Source organism: Mirounga angustirostris, unplaced genomic scaffold (assembly GCF_029215605.1).
Source record: "Mirounga angustirostris isolate CCGP_5_RB_7025 unplaced genomic scaffold, mMirAng1.0.hap1 SCAF_7, whole genome shotgun sequence".
In the NCBI taxonomy this organism is placed as follows: domain Eukaryota; kingdom Metazoa; phylum Chordata; class Mammalia; order Carnivora; family Phocidae; genus Mirounga; species Mirounga angustirostris.
Window position 1 is genome coordinate 109,581,279 of NW_026991715.1, and position 23,602 is coordinate 109,604,880.

At 42.3% G+C, this 23,602-nt stretch overlaps 1 protein-coding gene across 4 annotated transcripts in view; it reads right to left on the reverse strand.

Annotated features, from left to right (window-relative positions):
* Positions 1-23,602, reverse strand: part of GRIA1 (glutamate ionotropic receptor AMPA type subunit 1) — a 296,889-nt gene that overhangs the window by 34,240 nt on the left and 239,047 nt on the right. For all 4 annotated transcript variants that reach the window (XM_045887676.2, XM_045887659.2, XM_045887668.2 and 1 more), the window contains 2 exons: positions 6,590-6,788; positions 1,104-1,351 (listed from right to left, as the gene is read on the reverse strand). In XM_045887676.2, coding sequence (XP_045743632.1) covers positions 1,104-1,351; positions 6,590-6,788 — 447 coding nt within the window. The remainder of the gene's footprint in view (positions 1-1,103; positions 1,352-6,589; positions 6,789-23,602) is intronic.

The window sequence follows — 23,602 nt, forward strand, 5'->3', positions numbered from 1 at the left end:
GTTATACTTCATACTGTGCTGTTTTCAGTTACCTTCTATATAGATTATCCCATTTGGACTCACAATTATCTTGGACCTAGGAAGGGCTGGGATGAGTAACCTCTCTTTACAGATGAGGAAACTGAAGGTTGGGGAGATGATATGCCTTACCTTTGGTAAGATAGTGAGTAGTAAATCCAAGAATTAAATCTACATCTTTTGACCCCAAGTCTACAGGACTCTACCTTAGCTGTTTGGAATGAATACCAGAGCTTCTTTATGTGAGAGTAAAGTCCACTTTGCTTCTTTACTGAACTACCTGTTTCTTGCTAAAGAAATCAGTATCTGGGGGGCACCTGTGTGGCTCAGTCATTAAGCATCTAACTCTTGGTTTCAGCTCAGGTCATGATCTCAGGGTCATGAGATTGAGCCTCACGTCAGGCTCCATGCTCAGGGCAGAGTCTACTTGAGATTCTCTCTCTCCCTCTGCCCTTCCCCCACTGTGCATGCATGTTCTCTCTCTCTTAAATAAATAAATAAATAAATAAATAAATAAATAAATAAATAAATAAGTAAAATCTTAAAAAAAAAAGAAATCAGTATCTGGCAAAGAAGAGGGGCTGCCCTTCATTTGGTATTATTTTGATTGCCATAGCCAGAGCCTTTAGGACTCAAACTACTTGAGTTTTCATTTGGACAATGTGTTTATGTTTCTTTTGAGACAAACATTACAAACCACCTTCTCTCAAAGAATCTAGGTTGCTGGAGAACTCTGTTCATAGCCTAGTTGGATATGGGAGTGTTTGGTAAAGGATGGTGTGTTACAAATCACATGACATGAACACAAGTTTCATTGATGTTTCACACTTGGAGGGGTAAGGCGAGGTGTGGGGAGGAACACATGGGCAGCAACAGTCATAGCAAGCTGAGGCCCCCAGGTCAATTTCCAACCTCAGGGTTGAAGATCTCGGGTGACTGGAATCTTCCAGGCCCACAGTTGTCCAAGAAGAGCCCCCTTGACAGCTCGCATTGTGGCACTGGAGCCATGTGGCAGACACAGCAGCTTCATTCCTGAGGTAGGGAGGGGAGAGGGAGTACCAAGGAAGCAAATCTTGGCTACTTACCTCAGGGCGGACCCCTTGGGTGTCGCAATGCCATAGCCTTTGGAATCCAAGTTACCTCCCACCTTCATGGTGTCACAGGGTTTCCGCTGCTCAATGTACTCATTCATGGTGGATTCCAGAAGGTAGGCATATTTGCCTTTGGATTTCCTCACTCGGATCATTCCTTCCTCTGTGGTCCTCACAAAAACTGATGGCTCCGCTGACTTCATGTATGTCCACATCTTCTCAAACACGGCAATTTTAGACCTCTGGAAGGGGACAGGAACAAAGCTGGAATTAAGTGCTGGCTGTGCTTGGAATTGAGGTCGGCACACACACTAATGAAGAGCTGAGTGTAGCTTGATCACACATTCATGAGTGAGATTAGCTCAGGAAGAAACAAATTATGAGTGATTGCAAAATAAGAGGCTCTAATTAGTACCAGTAGGTTCCAAAGTACAAATATCTTGCAAATACAGAATGAACAGAATAGCTCAGAATCTTTTAATTACTGCTAAATTTTATTCTCTTTCTATATGGGGAGATTGAAGAAATGGCACCCTGTCTAGCTTCTAAAGACATTATAGAACCTATCTATTGTTCAAGAAGGCCATGTTTATACTGCCCAGAAGTGGAGAGCTGAATATCAGTGGAATCTGATTTCATTATTAGAGGACAACACTAAGGAATTTCTGGATCATGAGTCATATTACAAGACAGATCTCAGAATGTAAATTGTTGTCTGATAAAGCTAATAACTTGAGGCCTAATATTGTAGCCTGTTTACATTTCAAAAGCCTCTAAATCTAGCCAAACTCTTTTCCTCCCTTCCTCCTGAACTCATTTTGAACCTTCCCTTCTTTGGAACTTTGCCTAGGCTGTTTCCTTCACTGGATACACTTGTTCCCTCCAGCCACATCCTACTAGTCATTCCACAGACCAGAACAAATCCTATGTATTCTGAGGCCACCTCAGTTTCAAGGACAATAGTTCACAAGCTCTAGTGGGCACCAGAGTCATGTGCAGAAATTGTAAATATTAAGATGCCCCTCCTCTAAACCTAGAGATTCTGACTCAGCAATCTGGGGTGGAGCCTAGAAAAAATCTTTTTCAGAAGTTCCCCAGGTGATTCTGACCTCTATGGCCTCTGTGGGTCTCACTTGTGAGGGCTCATATTCCTCTAGGACACATTGTGCAGGTATTCACTGGACCGTCAGGCTAGACTGCTAAGATCGGGAGACACCCTTGCTATGCATAGGTCTCAAGTATGTGGATACTATTTGAAGGAGGGGGGCATCTTCCCTTCTGTGAGTCTTTCACAGTTTACCCTTGCACACAGTAGGCCCTTAATCAAGGCCCACAACCCAGGACCACAAGTCATCCCTCTCATCTGACATGCTCTTTTTAAAGAGCATCCTTTTTGCAAAGGGTAGGCGTATTTTAGGGGTACTGGAGTCTGGCTTTGTAAATGGACAAGTGTTAAACACATAAGAGGCTATTTTTTTTTAAGGCAACACTAGAGTCATGCAACTCATGTAATCTAGTGGTTAATACACAGATTAAGATTCATTTAGTATAAAATGACCATACACACAGTGCATCATTTTTCTTTGCATACAAATATCAGGTTTATTTCCTTGATATCAACATCAAGTGTTGGCAAAATATTGATAGACATTGTTGTTTGAACCAACTGATCTATAGAGATATTTGGGCCTAGAAAAATTCTGGTCTCAAGGGAAAGTTAATGGAAATAGTTACTGAGAATTTCAGGGAGGCATTTGGTAGAGTCTATAATTAGATCAATGAGATGATGTGCTTTATAGTATGGTTGACCATCTGGAAAGGCCACTGGACTGGGAGTGAGGAGCCTGGGTTCTAGTCTTTCCCCATCTGTTCCATGAGGAGTTGGGGCATGGAGACCTTTGAGTCCCTTGTGGGTTTGAAATACCTGATTCTTTACATGAAGATACATCATTCAAGCAACAATGTCCATGTGAGGAAGAAGAAGAAAGAAAGGAGCAAAGGGAGGGAGAATTTCAAAGTTAGGGGAGGAAATACCCAGAACCAATCAGAGCATCTATAATGTATGTCATATTCTCTCACAGAAACAGAGAAATGTATAAATTCAGCTGTGACCAGATATGCAGATGATCTTCCAGGCAGAAACCTAACAAAACACATAGCAAGGCAATGGCAAGATGCAATTTGACCTGACAGGATGGCCATGGCAGGGAAAGGGGCAGCTGACAGGCAGAGCTGAAGAGCCCTCTGGGCAACAATATGCAGAAAATTAATATGTCTGCTCTCAGCCTCACCCCAGTGCCCCAAATGCCAGGGCTGTGCTCATAGCCGCTCAGAGCAGGCTATCAGGAAAATCTCATCTCCAGGGATGTGAAGGCAGTATGAGTGCAGGGAAGATTGGAAGCATACTTGGGGTATTTGTTCTTGGATCTCTCCTGTCATCTGCAGCTCTCACAGCCCTTCACACATCTTAATTAAACTGTCGATGGAGAATTAAGTGACTCTGGGTTGGGGCTGCCAAGAAGCTCTGGGCTGCCATGGGGACTAGAAGCTAGACTTTTTTCAGAGACTGGGATAGAAGAATCCTTGTCTCACCATCCCTTCCTTCTGCCTTATGGGGGTGGTGGATGATCTTGTCTCCCTACCCACCAAAGGCCTAGTGGGAAAATTCTCAGGGTCAAAGTCATGGAGAGGGAGGGGCTCATGGGGGCACATCTTGTCAGTGCTCTCTTTCTACAGGTAAAGAAACTGAGTCCCACAGTGTGGCAGTGAACTCTCCAATGTCATGTAGCTTCTTAGTGGCAGAGCCAGGAGTAGAACCCAGGTCTCCTGATTGTACACCCTTGCCTTTTCACTGCAACCAGCTGCCTCCCTTGTTTTAGGCTTTAGATCTTACTAGCTGGGAGATCTTGGGCAAGTAACATAACATTCTGAGCCTCAGTCTTCCTCTCCTGACATTGGTGATGATAGCAACCACTGCACAGTGTTGCCATGGAGATTATATGACAACAAAGGTAAAATGCATGACCCAGTGTCAGGCACATGGTAGGTGTTCCATAAGTGGTGCAATTACTACTAATAATTATGCCCTTCCTTTGGGTTTTACTTTAGGATAAGAATGCCCAATATATGGCTGGCTTGAGACCAGTTTTCCTTCCTATATATGTGACAGATATTGATACCAGTCAAGGAATTCTTTTACACTGTGCCCAGATATGCCCTCAGAGTCACCTCTCAACATTGAACTCTAGACCAGAGTTAGCACATGAACTATAACCTATTGTCACCAGCACAGTAGGCCTGGTGAGTGAACAGAGCTTGTAGAATACACATTGCCTTGTTTCTAGATGCCTAACAGTGTGCTGTGGAAAAGAAATAGAAATATGTCAATTAACATAGTTATTAACAGAGAACTTTCAAGTCATAAGTCCTAGCCGTGCCTCTGAGTAGCTAGGGTATGCCCATTTTCTTCTCTGGACCTTAGTTTCCCCAACTACAAAAGGAAAATGTTAGACTAGATTTGTCCATATGTCCATCTAATAACCTGAGCAATCTTTAAAAAAAAAAATTAGTTAATGACACCACCTCATTAGGACAGTGTGGTTCAGTGGTAAGAATGCTTGGGCTGAAATGAGGAAACAAATTTTGTGTTCATCCTCAACGCTTGTTACGGTTCCCTGAATTCCAATTTCTTGTCCACAAAATGGACATATAACCCCTGTTTTGCCATAGGTCACAGATGGAACATAAATGAGACCATGGATGGGAAAGTGCTTTGGGGATGGTGATGTGCTCAGATATCGGGGATGAGAACATGGGTATGTAATGGTTAAGTGAATTGGCTGTTCCCCAACTTCATCAGTAGGCCTGGGGCATAGGACTGGCTATACGGACAAATATCAGACATCTTCACATTTTGGTTGCAGGCTAAAAATGTCAGAGAATTATGATGAGATTATAGGAGGTTTTTCTACTAGCTGGTTGGATAAGCTTAAGCAAGTCACGTCGCTCTCTAAAATGACAGACTCTGACCATGTGACCTCCGAGTTACCTTCTTGCTCCAATATATTGAAAGTGGATGATTTTAGGCTTGGAGACTGGATCAGTGATTGTTAAGACTTTGGTCCCCTTTCTGCTTGTCATATAGAACACCGAGCCCATGATCAGGAAACTGAGCATATCACTCTGTGGGTTCACCCTGGGTCAGAGGTTTGCTCCATGAAGTTGCAATGAGAACCTGGTAGGTCAGCACAGGATCCCTATCCCTTGCCTGAAGCAAGGTAGAAGCTTGCTGTCTAGTCCCCTCCTGCTACTTATTAGCTGTTTGACCTCAGGCAATTACTTTTACTTCTCTGAGCTTCATATATGAAACGGGGACAACAAATTTCTAACTCCTCTCTAACGAGAGGATTAAATGAGATAATTCACACAAGGTGTGCTAGCACAGGGCTTGATTCATAGTAAGTGCTAGGTAAGCGGTAGCAATTGTTTATCATTTTTTTATTTCATCAAAACATGGTAACTCCATGTGTTATTTGTTCTTTTTTAGGATGAACTTTTAGGATGAACATATCTAAAGTCCAGGGAACTCCAGGTTTTTCTGCTTTGGGGCATTGGTTCAAGTTGTCCCCTTTGCCTGGAATGTAATGAGCCAACCAGGTCTGCCCGTTTCATGGTGCCTAGAAATGTCAATGTTTGTGGCTAGAGATCCCTACTCTTCCACCAAAGTGGCTCCCAAATGCGTATACCCCAAAGCCCTAACAGGAAATAGAGCCTTGTGTCTTAGATGCCTCATCTCTTTTAATCTTATAATGACCCTTGAGGTAGATATTATTCTCCAGACTCTATAGATGAGGAAATAATGTCAATGAGGCTAAGGGCCAGAGAACAAGGATGGAGCCAGGTTCCAGTCCTAGGTCTGGCTGACCCTAGGCTCCTAAGCTCTCTGCTCCTCTGCCTTCACTTGTTGTCTCCAGTCACATGCTGTCTCCACCACCTCCACTCTCACATCACATTTTCTCTCTCCTGGCACTGTTAAATAGACCTCCTGTTCCAGTAATTGTTTCCCATATACCATCTTCTTATTCATCAAGTCTCTAAGGAGGGGACATAGAGGGCAAAGATCTGGACTTTGTCCCTAAGCTGATCCTAATCAATTACTAATTAGATTGCAAGTATGTGTGGGAGCAGGGAAGGAACTGCATGTCATATCCTTTGCAGCCCTCAGAGAACTTGGCACAGTCTGGAATATGTAAGGAATCTGGTTCAATGCAAGAGCTTTGAAGTTATCACAAATATAGAAATGTAGATTTCTCTGGGATTTGTAGAAAGCTGAGAAATGCTCTGGGTTTGGTTTCCCTGACTTGTACTGAGTTAAGCAGTTGCCCTGGTTGCCTATAATCACATGCTCCTTAGTGAGGATATTTTAATGACAGTAGTGGTTCCCTTTTGTGAAGGTGCCTTAGGACAAGGGATGTTCCTACCCTGAAGAACTCCTTAGTGGACCCTGCTTCCAGAGTCCCATAAGCAATTTCCGTCTGCTTCGCTAGGTCCTCAGCACTCTCGATGGGAGACACCATCCTCTCCACGGTCAGGAAGGCAGCCAGGTTGGCTGTGTATGAGGAGATGATGATCAAGGTGAAGAACCACCAGACACCACCAACGATGCGGCCAGACAGGGACCTGCAGGCCAAAGGGAAGAGGTGTCAGAAGCATAGACATCAACTGCAGAAGGCTATGGGGTAGGGCCAAGGGCCAGCCTAAGCCCTGTCGGCAGAGCTGTCAAACCCTATTACATCCTTCTCCTCTGTCAGCTAGATCCAAGAATTCATGTCAGAGAGATTCTCGTTGGCATTTTGTTTCTTAACACAGATAAAGACCTATGTGGTTGCTATTCTTCGGGGGTGATAAAACCCCACAGGCATATATTCACACCACTTTCACACATACATATACATCAATACACATACCAAAAAAGACAGATATGTCAACACTTGTCCACAAAATCATACACATGTACAAACATCCTTTTAAATGCAGTTACATACACACCAAATGTTTGTGCACACATATATGAGTACAAATGCATTTACACACGTGATGCACACATTTGATCATGTTCAGAAATGTTTCCAGACTGCCTTCTCATTATTGTTCTTTTGATCATCAAGGGTCACCAAAATGATGGACTAGAAGGAAAGGAAGGGAGAATGGTTTGGAGACAGAATGAGAACACTTGTACTCTAGCCACTTCAGGGGAATGTCACTGTTGAGGGTAGGCACAGTGCTCCCCTCTACCACAGAGAAAGAGTTTGGCTGAAATTAAAGACAAAGAATATTTTGTACTGGATCAAAATGGCAACTATGATAATGATAAATGAGGTGAGAAATCGATCCTTGATCTTCTTCTTAGAGTCCTATTCTCCTCTTATGCCCAACAATGAAGAGAAATAGGATTAGTCAAGAGTTCTACTGTGATCTTTCACATTTGGCTAAGAGATTTCCAATTCTAGAACATTTTCCCAAAGATATTTCAAAATGATGTCGATGTCTTATGGGGTAATTTGATGTGGTCGACAGACACAGCGTCAATTATACCAAATCATATAGTGATAAAGTTATTTGCATTCTGTTTCTCCTTCCATCCAGCTCAATTTGTTAAGGAAGTGTCATCCTGGAGCTACTGTAACTTTATGTCCTTTCTAACATGTGCCTTGACAGCCTCAAGCTCAGCCTTCAGTAGGTGACAGTGCTTAACTAAAACCTTATGCTTAACAACCAAACAAATCACCAATCCAACCCGTAAGTTTTACAGATAAAGAAACTTGAGTCTCAAATCACACTGACCCAGGAGCAGAACCCAGGCCTGCTAGCTTGCTTGCTTATTCCACACTGCTCTCAACCTTCTGGTTGACCTTCTCTGTGTTATTCCCGTGTTCCTGTGTGTTCAGTTTGTTTCCATTTCTTGGAGGCTCCTTTTCATTCTATGCAGACAGTGCTCACTTCAAAACATTCAACAAATATTTGTTATTGCTTGTTATGTGGAAAATAATGTTCTTAGATGCTTCACATTAAAAGGGAAATAAAAGGAAATTTGTTTAAAGGAATGAGACCAGGAGAGTGGAGCAAAGCTATGTTATGTGAAGAATAGCTGCAGGAGGAGGGGACCAGAAGAAAAGATGCAGAGAGAGGTGTTCACTGAAGGACTGACATGAGGCTGGTACCACGAAACCTGATTTAGGAGTATTTGGCAGAAGTTTCAGGAAAACAAATACTAAATACAAAGAAGTGGGTATTTGATGGGTAGGGTGGTGCAACAATGAGTTGGCTATCCTGAGGGTGAGAGTGAGTTTCGCCATTTCTGAAGATGTTCAAGTGGTAGACCATTTACAGAGATGCTGTATCTTGTGCCCACTCTTAGTCCCATCCAGGTACAAAGTGCTAGGGACGTAAGTCTACTTAGAGGAAAGGTCAAATATCACAAGGGGTCAGCCTTCTCCATACTCCTCCCATCTCTCCCATCTCTGAGTTTCTGTGATTTGAAATCATAAGTAGGTAGACCAGGCTGCATGGCTTCCATTGGGCAGTCAAGCAAAATGAGACCCATAAAGGCAAAACTATTCTCCCCATGCCCCAAGACTAGTATACATCTGTACTCAAAATCACACCAGTCTTCTGATAACTAATCCAGTGCTCTTTTGCCTTAGGAGGTGGTAAATAGCAGTGTTCCAGGGCTGTGTTGAAGATGCTGCCCTTTTCCCAAGTCTGAGTGACCACAGTAGCATCTAAACTAGACTTCCCTCCATGCAGCAGCCCCTTGTCCTCCCATTCCTTTGCCTAATCAGCCTAAGTGATCTTTATAAAAATATTAATTGTATCATGTTGCTTCTTTGTGTAAAATCCATGGAAGCCCTTCTCTTACACTTGGAATAAAATTCAAACTCATTGGTGACCCTCAAGGCCCTGTGTGGTCTGGTCCCTGCCTTGCTCTCCAGTGTCTCCACAACATGCTCTCTGTACTCTGGTTACATTGGGCTTTGTTTGGTTCTTCCTACTCAAAAGACTCACACCCTTATCACATGCCACTCTTCCCCCTGATTATTGCATCAACGCTATTCATCCTTCAGACCTCACCTTACCCAGTACATTTTCAGCATTCAGACTTAAGAATCTCAGAGCCCCATACAGCTCACATTGCAGTTGAAATCTGATCCCTGTGTGATTGTTGATAGTCTGTTGTTCCCCTGGATCATAAGCTCCACAAGAGTAAAGAACCTTATAGCACCTAGCACAGGGTGGGCCTCAATAACAATGAATACATGAATGTCACCTCTCTCATAACCTGTCAGTTCTATTCACATTGGATTCTAGAGATTGGGCATATTTTTCAGGGCCAAGAGAATCCAAACTTGCTTATAGCCCAGGATGCCTGGAGTCATAGCCTCAAACCAAGTGTTCAGGATGGCTACCTCCTTTTCCAACATGACTGAACTGAGAGACCTAGCTAAGGTATCCCAAGTTGGGGATCATCTAGTGAAACTCAAAGCCCTCCCAAGAAAGTTCCAAGCCAATGGCTCCTTCTTCCCTGTTCTCCTTTAATTAATATTTATCTGCTAGGTGTTGAGAGCAGCTTATCCTGCACACTATTCCCCACATCCCCACCTACTTAATAAAGATAGCAAAGAAGGAGTCTATTGTTTAATAGCCAGCAAGTGTCATCCATGGAATAACTAGAGGGTCACGGGGAGGCTCTTCAAAATGTGACCTGATTCCAGTGCTTCATTTGCATTTGATCCACATGATAGGAACTTGAGTGTAAGGCTACACCCTTCTTCATTTCAGACCTGGTACAGGCAAAGCTGGGCCTCTATCCACGAACTCTGTATTTTCCCAGTTCCATACCAAAAGTAGGGAACTGGAATTAATAAAGGCCATGACTGGGAATGAGTGTCTTTGCTCTTTCACTAACCAGCCCCAGCCATAACCTTGGCAAGTTGCCTGCCCAGCTGGGCCTCAGTCTTCTTCTCTGTGTAATGGGTGAGATTAACCATATGTCATGGTGAGAAACCAAAACTTTCAGTACTAGACTTAGTCATTTCTTTTCCTTTAACTGATAAAAGCTATTGGAATTAAAATGGTAGAGGCAAAATCATTTTAAAAAGTGTTGTTGAAACATGAGGCATATATTTTTGTAAGGATTATTCTGGCTGGGAGCTACAGGATAAATTCCTTAGTAGGGAAGGAATAGCTGTGATCTGGCCCTTGGAGGTATGCCTAGTCACCTGAATTTTATTAGTCTTGTAACTTGGCACAACTCTTCCCCAAAGTACCTAAGCAATTGAGGAATCTCTATATTCCCCTAGAATTGGTCACAAATTCTATGGCTTGTTGGACTCTTTATCTTACTTGATCTTATATTTACAGTCCTGTAAAATGGATGGGAGAGGGATGACTATCCCCATCTCACAGATGAAAGATCTACAGTTGTGAGACATAAGGTAATTTATCCAGGGTCACGGAGTGAGGCATTGGCAAATCTGGGAGTAGGACCCAGGACTTCATATTTCTCATCCAGCACTCTACCCACTGTAGAACATTACTTCCCTTGCCAGATTCTGATTGATTTCTAGATGGGCATGGACTTCCTCCACCCATATCTCCCTGGTGTTGGATCACAACCAACACTCATTTCCTGTAAAGCTCAGTGGAACATGTGGGAGCTACAGAAAGCAGTCTGGCCACCAGCATCTCCATAGAATTGGAAACCTCCTTTGTATTTGTTTTCTCTCACTGCACAATAAATCACCACAAACTTAGTGGCTTCTAACAGCATTCATTCATTGTCTTATAGTTCTGTAGATCAGAAGTCTGGATGAGGGTGTCTAGAGTCTCTGCTGAGGCTCTCAACCAGGTTGAAAGCAGGTGTTGGCTAGGGCTCTGGTTCTCATATGGAGCTCAGGTTGTTCAAGCTTACTGGTTGTTTGCAGTATTTACCTCCCTGTGATCATTGTTTCCTTGCTGACTGTCAGCCAGGGGCTGCTTTCAGCTTCTAGAGGTTTCCTGCATTCTGCATCACGTGTCTCCTTCATCTTCAAGCCAGTAATAGTGTGGCAATTCCTCTTTCTTTGAAGCTCTCTGACTTCCACTAGCTGGAGAAAACTCTGTTTCCTTTTTTTTTTAATATATTTTTATTTTTTTGTTAAGTTTTTTTATTATTATGTTCAATTAGCCAACACATAGTACATCATTAGTTTCAGATGTAGTGTTCAACAATTCATCAGTTGCATATAACACCCAGTGCTCATTGCATGATGTGCCCTCCTTTGTTTCTAAAGGGCTCATCTGTTTGGGTCAGGTCCACCTGGAAAAATCTCTGTACCTTATAATCAACTGATTTGGGACTTCAAATTACATCTGTAAAATCTCTTCACAGTAGCACCTAGGTTAGTGTTTGAGTGACCAATGGATAGGAATTTTTAGAAATGTGTACCATAGTATTATTCATTCATTTTATAAGCATTGTTGTATGGCAGGCACTGTTGGGCATTACAGAGATAAAAGTGAATACACCACAGTCTCTGCCTTCCATGGGGAAGATCGGAGGGCAATGTAGCCTAGTGATTAAAACACAAGCTTTGGGGTCTGATACCCTGATTCTCTGCAAGTGTTTCATATGGTGTTTGGAGCATAGTAGGCCCTCACTACAGCCATCATCACCATCTTATGTTAATGTCATAAATGGTAATTATAGTACTATCTCAATTATGTGACAAGTAAGAAAGTAGCACTAAGAGGACACAGAAAGGCTTGATAATTACTTTGCTGGCAGGGGTCAGGGAGAGTTACCAGAGAAGGAGAAAATTGTGCTAGGTTTTGGAGTATAAGTAGGAGACTGCCAAGCAGAATAGGTGTGGGGGTAGGAAAGGCTCAGTAGATAGAGGTAAATGGAGGAGGTAGTGGGGTATTATCTCTTCTATAAACTTCCCAATTATTGCCAGCAAGGCACTAAGCAACCCCTTCTGTTTTCCCATCACACTACAATCATTCTCCTATAACTGTTCTAACCACACTGCTGTAATGATTTTTTTAAGATGTTGCGATGATTATTATGGTATTATTGATGAACAGAGATGATGCTGGATTGAACTCGATAGAACAGAGCACACAGAAATTGGGAGGGGAAGGCTGGCTGAAGAGATGAAGAGATCAAAGTAACAGGGTTTGGTGATCCATGGGAGCAGGGGCTATGGGAGAGGACAATGCTCAAATGACAACTCATGCCTACTGGGTGAATGGATTCTTTTTTTTTTTTTTTTAAAGATTATTTATTTATTTATTTGAGACAAAGAGAATGAGAGCGAGAGAGAGAGAGAGAGAGAGCACATGAGAGGGGGGAGGGTCAGAGGGAGAAGCAGGCTCCCTGCCGAGCAGAGAGCCCGATGTGGGACTCGATCCAGGGACTCCAGGATCATGACCTGAGCCGAAGGCAGTCGCTTAACCAACTGAGCCACCCAGGCGCCCTGGGTGAATGGATTCTGACATGCTCTTGATGTTGGCCATAAGCTGTCTCTTCTTTCAAATGATGTATTTTTTTCCATTTGTTAATAAGACACTAAATACATTATTAAAGATGATGCTAATAGAGGATAACTAGGCTCTGACTGGATCATTTTCTGGTTCTGACAGATATTTCCTGTCTTGATCATGGATTAGGATTTGTTGCAGGCCTTTAATTGTTTCTTTCTAATCTCTCAGCTTGGATTTGTTGCTCTAGACGAGGGATAGGCAAACTTTTTGTGTACAAGTCCAGGTTGTAAATATTTTAGGCTTTGAGGGCCTTATGTACTACCATCTCTGTTGTTGTGGTGTGAAAGCACAGACAACATGTAAACACACACACATGGCTGTATTCTAATAAAATTCTTTAATTATAAAAACTCAGGGCAGGCTGGATTTGGCCTTGGGCCACATTTTGCTGCCTCCTTCCCTCAATCCTACTGTGAATGTCAGAGACTTTTGATTTAAGTTAATGTGCTACAGTAGTCAAGAAATATCTTGACATCTATGTAGTTATTTGCACCTCCACACAAACACCTAGGTAAAATATTAGAATGATTCATTTGACAATTACTTTTGTGCTATCCTCAGGGAGAAAGTAGAGGGCACTGGTCAAGAGAATGGACGCAGGGGTCAGACAAAGCAGGATGGAGTCCTGCCTTGTTACTTACTGGTTGTGTGACTTTGGGCAAGTCACTAAATCTCTTTGTGCTTGTTTCTTTACAAAATTAAGTAATAGTACTCAAGGCATTTTCAAGAATTAAAAAGGAAAATACAAATGGGACATGTAGCACAGTGCCTGGCACAGGGTAAGCATTTCAGGATGGAGGTAATGCAGATGTTGTGAGGAACAACGGCCTGCCTGGAGGTGAGGGAGCAGACACCATGACCAGGGACATTCAGGAAAGCAGATCCTTGGGATGTGGGGAGTGGAAAGTTATTAAAAAGCAATCAACTTTTGATCCCATCAACCTACTCTCTAGGACCTCTCTGACAAGGAGTTGGATATGGACATTCTTATTTATTTCAAAAGCATTTCCTGTCATCCCCAAGAGGAAGGGGACTATAGGGACACCTCCTGTGTGCCTTCATTCAGCTGAGCTCAAGAGGTCACTGAGCTCAACCTATTTCCCTTTGTCATCTGCTTCAAATGGCTATTTTTAAAAAGTAATGAAAACATGGGTGTGAAGGCAGAAATTCAGATGGCCTGCCTCTAAATTACTGGGAGAAACAAAAGTCCATCTTGGCTAATTACTGAGCTGAGCTATGTTCAGAGAGAGGCTCACTTGGGATGACGCATCAAGGTTCCCAGACCAGGGTAAATAGCTCTGGCCACATGCAACAATTTTACTGATGAGGCCACTTCATCTAAGACACTGCATCTGGGTGGCCAATCATCCATTTGTCACCAGCTGCAAATCACTCAGCACTTCCCTGGCACAGCAGCAGTGACTCATTTTAATCGCCCCAGCTGTTGGTCACTGTGTTCCAGCACTGTGGCAGGGGGACGGCCCTGGACTCCTGTGGTGAGTCCCAGGGGTGGGAAGCTGGGGGTTAGACAACAAGCTCTAAGGAGAGCGCCGGTCGTCTGTGAGCTAGTATACTGTTTGCAGCACTTGCAGAGCTAGGTTTCAAAGAAGAGTGTGGTCTTCTGGTCCTATTGTTTTCCATTTAGGTAGGCTGTAGGAGTGTGGTGTGGGCACAGTTTGCAAAAGGATGGATGTAGATGAGTTCAGTCATTCCTAAAAATGCACCAATCATTTGGTACCCTCTCTAAGCATCAGCTTCCACACATGAAAATGGAGATAATGATTTCCATCTCATGGATGGTAAGAATTCCAGGAGTAAGTCATGTCTTACACTTAGTACAGACACAGCAGGGCTCAAGACGTCACCTGTAATAATGGTGATGTTGATGATTTCTTCTAGAAACACTCCTCTTAGCTTCTAGGGCCCTCCACTCCTCAGTCTCCTTCTACCTTGAGGGTTGCCCTACCTTCCTTCCTTCCTTCCTTCCTTCCTTTCTTCCTTCCTCTTTCTTTTTTTTTTTTTCTGAGAGAGAGAGAAAGAGAACATGTGTGCACACATGCATGTGCACACAAGGTGGGGGAGGGGCAGAGAGAGAAGGAGAAAGAATCTTAAGCAGGCTCCATGTTCAGCACAGAGCCCAATGTGGGGCTCAATCTCATGACCCTGAAAATATGATCTGAGCCAAAATGAAGAGTTGGACTCTTAACTGGCTGAACCACTCAGGAGCCCCAAGGTTGTTCCTACATAGTCTTTTTTGCTGGTTCTTCCTTTCTGCCCAATCTCAAGTTCTTTCTTTGCCCAAAGCTCAGGCCTCAGCCCTCTTCCCAACCCTGCCTACCATCTTGCCCCAGCTGACCTCCTCCAGTCCAAGTCCTTTATTTGTAGATACCGACAACTCCCAAATTTAAATTTCCAGACCCTCTCCTGACCTCTAACATGTTTATCTGTCTCTTTGACACGTTAAGCCTGAAATATCTAAAACAAAATTTTAATGAACTCCTACCAAGAGGCCCCAAATAAATACAACATTACTAACTCTTCTCTCTCTTCTTCATCTCAGGAAATGGCATCACTGTCCATCCCACTCTTCAAACCAAATACCAGGGAGATATTTCTGCCTTGTCTCTTTCTCTCACCCCCACATCTAGTCCATCCCATCCAGTCATCCACTTAGCTACAGATCCCATTCTAGATGCTAAATATCACTGTCACATTTCTTTGCTTCTTTTCTCATCCTTGTACAATCCATGTCCACACAGTAGCCAGAGAATCTTTTAAAACTATAAATAGGATCATGCTGTTCCCCACCCCACTTAAAATTTGGCACACTTAGACAGTAAAATCCAAATGCCTTCCTGGGGTCAACCTGATCTGGCTCACCTCTAACCTCATCTTGTACCATTTTTCCTATTATCGCCATGCCCCAGCCTCACTGGCCTTCTTGCTGTTCCTACCATAGACCAAATTCCTTCCCACCTCAGGATCTTTGCAATTGCTGTTCCCTCTGCCTGGAACTCACTTCCCTGAAATTGTCCCAAACGTGCCTCCATCCACCCATTAGGTTTATGTTCATACCTCACCTCCTCACATCTACTCCTCTAGGGATTTTCTCTGCCACCCATCTCTCTCTCACCTTACCTCATTTCTTCATAGTGCTTATCACAGTCCAAGATGATTTTTATATATATTTATCAATTGATTTGTTATTCATTTATTATCTGTCTCCACTAAAATATAGGTTTAGTGATGCCAGGGGTCTTATCTGTGTCATTCACTGCTACACCCCCGGTGCCCAGCATAGTGCCTGGCATAAAGCAGGTATTCAGTGAACATATACTGAATAAATGAATAATTACCCAGTGTTTATTGAGGACTAGACATTTACCAAGCCTGATGAAAAATAACTAAGAAGTTTCTTCTCAAGGGAATCAGTAGAATGAATATGACTGACACAGAAGGAGCTGTGAAACCCAGGCTGGGGTGAACAGCACAGGGAACCACTGATCAAGTTCTAAGGGAAAGCAGAGGTGGGAAGAGCCATACACAACTGGGAAAAATCTGGAAAGGCAGCATGGAAGAGGGGCCATTGGCAGGGCTGTGCAGGGCAGGCAGGCTTTGAACATTCTCAAATAGAGAGGCATTTCTTGGGGGCAGGAACAGCCTGTGCTGTGGTGTGGAGATGGGACAAGAAAGTGAACAAGTAAGAATTTCACTTTGCCCCAAATGTAGTAACCACCCAACAGCCATTGTCCTCTGGGTATGGCTTTTGAACTGGATACTGCAGAAGACACTTGGCATCCATTTTATAAATCCCCATCGCCCTCTTCAGCCCAGGTAGGCATACTTCCTTTTGACAGTTGAGGAAAGTGAGATTCAGAGAGGTGAAATAATTTACTTAAGGTCACAAAACAGGTGATGGAGCTTGAATGTGAACCCAGATCCATCGAATTCCAGTGGTGTGATTTAATTGTGCTGAAAGTGGGTCCAGCTTGGACCAGGGCCATCACTCTCGTTTTTCAAGGTTTACCTTCTCTGGTCCCAAGCACCACTTGCCCACAGTTCCTAGACACAAAAGAATATTTGGCACCATACTGGTGTTAAAAATGGGACTTCCTCCACATATATTTTTGGGCTTAAGTTCTTAGAAGAAGCCACTCTCTTTTTATAGTTAGCTGCCTGCTGGCTAGCCCATAATACCAAAACATATGGTTTCCCTATATCCAAAGTCCTCCCTAGTGCTCCTACTATATACTGAACCACCAGCTGGTTTCAGAAGTGAGATGGGTTCCAAAGTCCTGGGTACCTGCCTCAGGGTACCAGGTGTGGGCCTGGGTTGACATCTGTGGCCCAACATATCCAGAATTTGAAGTCCTTAGGGTTGGAATGTTGTGGGCTTTTTAAAAACAGATCCTGACCCACCAGCAAATGGGAGATAAAATAACAATTTTTACTTCTGCTCTAATTAATGTTTGGTTAGCTCCACCACAAGGCGTGTATGGAAAGGAGCTATTTTACTTAGAATAACCAGCTGAAAATCTTCCATTGCCAGGTATTTTTCACCTTACCCAGTTCCCTGCATGCTCAGTCCCCACCTCCCACATATCCCCAACCAACCTGGCAGGGCAGCCCCAGAAGGCAGGGAGAAGCTGCTCTTCCTCTTCTTATCCCAAGCCCCCCCATAATTTCACCAAAGGGACAACACAACTCTTTCTGGGACAGTGAAGAGAATTATTAAGTAAGAGTTCAGAAATGGTATAGATCTCCTACTCCTGTCCCTGCCATTTATTGACTATATGGTTTGGACAAGTTATTTTATAGCTCTGAGCCTCAGTTTCATCTCTTTATGAAATGGGGACAAGAACAGGAACAACCTAAAAGCTTTGTGAGGATGAGCTGTAATGGGCCTAGTGGGGTACCTGGATCAGAGTAGATACCTGGTAGAAACAGCTAATACTATTTAGAAATGAGGGATGACATGGAAAGAACTTTCAGTATGCTGTTAAGTGGAAAAAAACAGGTTACAAAACAGACTATATGGCCCCATTTAAAAAAAAATTAGTGTTCTTTTTTAAAAATTGAAGTATAGTTGACACACACAGTTACATTAGTTTCAAGTGTATGACATAGTGATTCAACTTCTCTGTATGTGATGCTGTCTCACCACAAGTGTAGCTACCATCTGTCACCCTACAACGTTATTACAATATCACTGACTACATTCCCTATGCTGTACTTCTCAGCTCTGTGATTTATTCATTCTGTAACTACTGGAAGCCTGTATCTCCCACTGCCTTTCACCCATTTCCCCTATGCCCTTACACCCTCTCCTCTAGCAGCCATCAGTTTATTCTATTTATGGGTCTGTTTTTGCTATTTGTTCATTTGTTTTGTTTTTTTAGATTCCACATATAAGTGAAATCATATGGTATTTGTCTTTCTCTGACTTAACTTAGCATAATACCCTTTAGGTTTATCCATGTCACAAATGGCAATCTCATTCTTTTTTATGATTAAGTAATATTTCATTGTGTGTGTGTGTGTGTGTGTGTGTATACCACATCTTTTTTTTTTTTTTTAAGAGAGAGAGTAAAGCAGTGGGGGGAGGGGCAGAGGGAGACGGAGACAGAGAATCTTAAGAAAGCTCCATGCCCAGCTCCAAGCTTGATGTGGGGCTTGATTTCACGACCCTGAGATCATGACCTGAGCAGAAATCAGGAGTTAGACACTCAACCTACTAAGCCACCCAGGTGCCCCTATACCACATCTTCTTTATCCATTTATTTATCAGTGGGCACTTAGGTTGCTTCCATATCTTGGCTATTGTAAATAATTCTGTGAGAAACATAGGGGTGCACACATCCTTTTGAATTAGTGTTTTCATTTTCTTTGGATAAATACCCAGTAGTAGAATTATTGGATCATGTGGTAACTCTATTTTTTAAAAAACCACCATACTGTTTTCCACAGTGGCTGAACCAATTTGCATTCTAACCAATAGTATGTGAACATTCCTTTTTCTCTACATTCTCACCAACACTTATTATTTCATGTTTTTTGATTCCAACCATTCTGACACATAGAAGGTGATATCTTGCTGTGGTTCTGATTTGTGTTTCCCTGATGATTAGTGACATTGAGCATCTTTTCATGTGTCTGTTGGTATACAGCCCCATTTGAAAACAACTTTGACAGAGATTAAGTATCTGGAAGTATGTAAACTAAGATACTCCAAGAGTTATCCAGGTGGCTGGATTGCAGGCTCTCTTTCTTTTCCACTTTCTTCTATTCTCTGATTTTCTAAATGAATACCTGCAATGTTTATAATATGAAGAAAACCAGGGACACTGGTTAAAATTATGGGCTGTTAGACCATCCTACCTGGGTTTAAATCCCAACCTCTTTTCTCACTGGCTGTGGGACCTTGGAGAAGTGACTTAGCCTCTCTGAGTTTTGGCACACTCAACTGCAAAATGGAGATATTAGCATGTCAGCCACTTAGTATTGTTGTTGTTCTTTCATCACAAACCCTCAACTCTATGGTCAAATAATCTTCGACAAAGCAGGAAAAAACATGCATTGGAAAAAAGACAGTCTCTTCAATAAATGGTGCTGGGAAAATTGGACAGCTATATACAGAAGAATGAAACTCGACCATTCTCTAACACCATACACAAAGATAAACTCAAAATGGATGAAAGACCTCAATGTGAGACAGGAATCCATCCAAATCCTAGAGGAGAACATAGGCAGTAACCTCTTTGACATCGCCCACAGCAACTTCTTTCAAGATACATCTCCAAAGGCTAGTGAAACAAAAGCAAAAATGAACTTTTGGGACTTCTTCAAGATAAAAAGCTTCTGCACAGCAAAGGAAACAGTCAACAAAACAAAGAGGCAACCCACAGAATGGGAGAAGATATTTGCAAATGCCACTACAGACAAAGAGCTGATTTCCAAGATCTATAAAGAACTCAAACTCAACACCCAAAAAACAAATAATCAAGTCTAAAAATGGGCAGAAGACATGAACAGACACTTCTCCAAAGAAGACATACAAATGGCTAACAGACACATGAAAAAATGTGCATCATCATTAGCCATCAGGGAAATTCAAATCAAAACCACATTGAGATACCACCTTACACCAGTTAGAATGGCAAAAACTGACAAGGCAAGAAACCACAAATGTTGGAGAGGTTGTGGAGAAAGGGGACCCCTCTTACACTGTTGGTGGGAATGAAAGTTGGTATAGCCACTTTGGAAAACAGTGTGGAGGTGCCTCAAAAAATTAAAAATAGAGCTACCCTATGACCCAGCAATTGCACTCCTGGGTATTTACCCCAAAGACACAGATGTAGTGAAAAGAATGGCCATATGCACCCAACGTTCATAGCAGCAATGTCCACAATAGCCAAACTGTGGAAAGAGCCGAGATGCCCTTCACCAGACGAATGGATAATGAAGATGTGGTCCATATATACAATGGAATATTACTCAGCCATCAGAAACAATGAATACCCACCATTTGCATCAACATGGATGGGACTGAAGGAGATTATGCTAAGTGAAATAAGTCAAGCAGAGGAAGTCAATTATCATATGGTTTTACTTATTTGTGGAACATAAGGAATAGCATGGAGGGCATTAGGAGGAGGAAGGGAAAAATGAAGAGGGGGAGATTGGAGGGAGAGACGAACCATGAGAGACTATGGACTCTGAGAAACAAACTGAGGGTTTTGGGGGGGGGATGGGTTAGCCTGGTGATGGGTATTATGGAAGGCATGTACTGAATGGAGCACTGGGTGTTATACGCAAACAATGAATCATGGAACACTACATCAAAAACTCATGAAGTATTGTATGGTGACTAACATAACACAATAAAATAAAATAAAATAAAAAACTCGGTGGGTGGGAAGAAGTCAGGAAGAGGAAAGAAAGGGATCAGTAGATAGGGAAGTGAGGAAAAATCTTTCTGAGGAGGTAATTTTTAAGCTGAGAGCTGAAGGTTGAGAATGCTTTAGATGTGTCAAGAATCTGGAAGAACAGCATTATAGACAGAGGAAATAGGAATAGCAAAGGTTCTGAGGCAGGAAAAGGTTTCACGTGTTCAAGGTAATTAATTAGCTGCGAGTATGGAGCGTGAGGCCAAGAATAGATCAATCAGAGCCTCTGAAGCCAGGGTATGGGCTCTGGGTTTAACAATTAGAAGTCCAGCTCCAAGTGCCACCTCCTCTGAGAAGCCTGCCTGCTGCTTCTTACCCTCATTTCTAATTTTTCTGAACTCTTCTACTATTTCCCCTCAGTACCCCTCCTTGTTCTGCTCTTTTTCACTGTTACCACTACAATAAATTATTAAATCATTTGAGAGATTTTAGATTTCCTCATAATTCCCTAGAACCTAATAGAGTCTCAATATTTGTTGAGTGAGCATGGAACTCCATAAGTAGGCAATTTGTAATGTTTTCCTCTGAGCTATCTATACAGAAAATTATTTCTTGAGCTAATTAATAGCAGAAATATGATTACACAAGGAATCATTTATTGTATGAATTAACAGACTGATTTCAAAAACTTCAGAAGCACCCATTTTTGAGAAACTGGTATCTCAGAAAGATCCATAATTCTTACATAGTCCTAAAATATTTCCTCAGAATCTTTGCTCTGAAAAGTGGTTGTCATAGAACAAATTATTGTATGAAGTTAAAATAATAAAACTGTGTTTCTTTAAAAATATTGTAAAAGGCTGATGTCCTTACAAATTTAGATAGGCTCCCACTCTTGGTGAAGCTCTGTCATAAGGTTGCCTGAATTATTATAGGTATGGAATACTAACTTTGGGTTTCTCCCCTTTTCCCTCAGGAGTTCTCACCAAGAATATCTTCCCTCTAACAGGGACATAAATGGAGATGCTTTGGCTATGGGCTTGCTCTGGGCCATGCATAAATTGGAAGAGGTGCTAAGAAATCTCCAACTTCATCCTCATTCTCAGGAGATAGGAAGTGATCTCCTACCTCAGTTCTCAAAAAGATGTGGCATTCTGCTCATCACCAGAATCTGGGCCCTAGCATCCATCCTTGCCTCTGTTCTCCTCATATGTTCAATAACATGGTATTAGTTGTCCCATTATTCATGGGATGTGTAATAGGCAGAATTCTAAGATGGCCCCATGACTTCTATTTCCCCCTCTCTCCCACATTATTCCTATGATTCTATCATATTCCATTGTTTGCAAATGTAATTAAGTTTACTAATAATTTGAACTTAAGACAGGTTCATTATCTGGGTGGCCCTAATCTATTCTCATGAAGCCATACAGAAGAAGAGTTTCCTCCAGTTGGTGACAGAAGAAGAAGTCAAAGAGATTTGAGGTGGAAGGGAAGTGATGTGAGGGAGGGGGCCAAGGAGCAAGGATCTGAGAGTGACCTCTGGAAGCTGAGGGGTATCCCTGCTGACAGCCAGCAGGTAAATGGGGATTTTGGTCCTACAACTGCAAAGAACCGAATTCTGACAATAACAGATATGAATTTGGAGGAGGACCCTGAGCTCCAGATGAGAACTCAGCTGATGAACACCTTCATTTCAGTATTGTGAGAACTGGAGCAGAGAACAAGTCATGACATATCAGACTTCTGACCTACAGAACTGGGAGATAATACATAAGTATTGATTTATTTATTTATTTATTTATTTATTTATTTATTTATTTATTTTTAAAGATTTTATTTATTTATTTGAGAGAGAGAATGAGAGAGAGCACATGAGAGGGGGGAGGGTCAGAGGGAGAAGCAGACTCCCTGCCGAGCAGGGAGCCCGATGCGGGACTCGATCCCGGGACTCCAGGATCATGACCTGAGCCGAAGGCAGTCGCTTAACCAACTGAGCCACCCAGGCGCCCCCATAAGTATTGTTTTAAACTACAAAGTTTGTGATAATTTGTTAGACAGCAATAGAAAACTAAAGTGTGACTGGTTCTTTTAAACCATGTCTTGTGGCTGCCATGTGAGGGTGACTACAATAAATCCTTAATCTATTGTTCTGTTCTAGCCTCATGCTCTACTTTTCTCCTTTATATTCTCTGGGTGAAGTTGTTGATAAAGCTGGGATCAAAAGCCATATGCCAAGAACTAGGTGGTGACCTTGGATAAGTTACCTAACCACACTAAGCCTATTTCCTTACCTATGAAATGGGATGTGGTAGGCAGAAAACTGGCCCCCCAAAGACAAGATCCAATTTCTAGAACCTGTGACTATGTTACATTGAATGACAAGATCCAATTTCTAGAACCTGTGACTATGTTACATTGAATGACAAGAGATATTTTTTCAGATAGAGTTAAGGCCAGAGACCTTAAAGCAGGGTGATTATCTAGGTGGACTCAATGTAATCATATTGGTCCTTAAAAGTAGAAAAGAGTTGTTCAAAGAGATGAGATAGAAAAAGAGCCAGGAGAGATTCAAAGTGTCAGAGGGGCTTGTCCTCTATTTCTGGATTTGAAAGTAAAGAAAGAAGGTCATGAGCCAAGGAATGAGGAAGCTGGGAACAGCCCTCAGCTGAAGCCCTTGTTTCCTCAGAAACAAGAACCTGAGTCCATTAACCACAGGAATTCAAATTTGCCAACAGCCTGAATGAGCAAGGAAATGAATTTTGCCCTAGAGCCCCCAAAAAGGAGCATGGCCCTGCCAAAAACTTTATTTTAGCCCAGTGAAACTCATACTGGAGTTCTGACTTACAGAGCTGTAAGATAATAAATTTGTATTGTTTTTGGCTGCTACGTTTTGTTACGGCAGTAATTGAAAACTGATACAGGGATGAAGAATAAATACAAGTAAATCATGCAGGATGGAGACTAGTATATAGTAAGTACCTAATCCATGCTATTTTTTCTCACTACTCTTTTTATTAATTA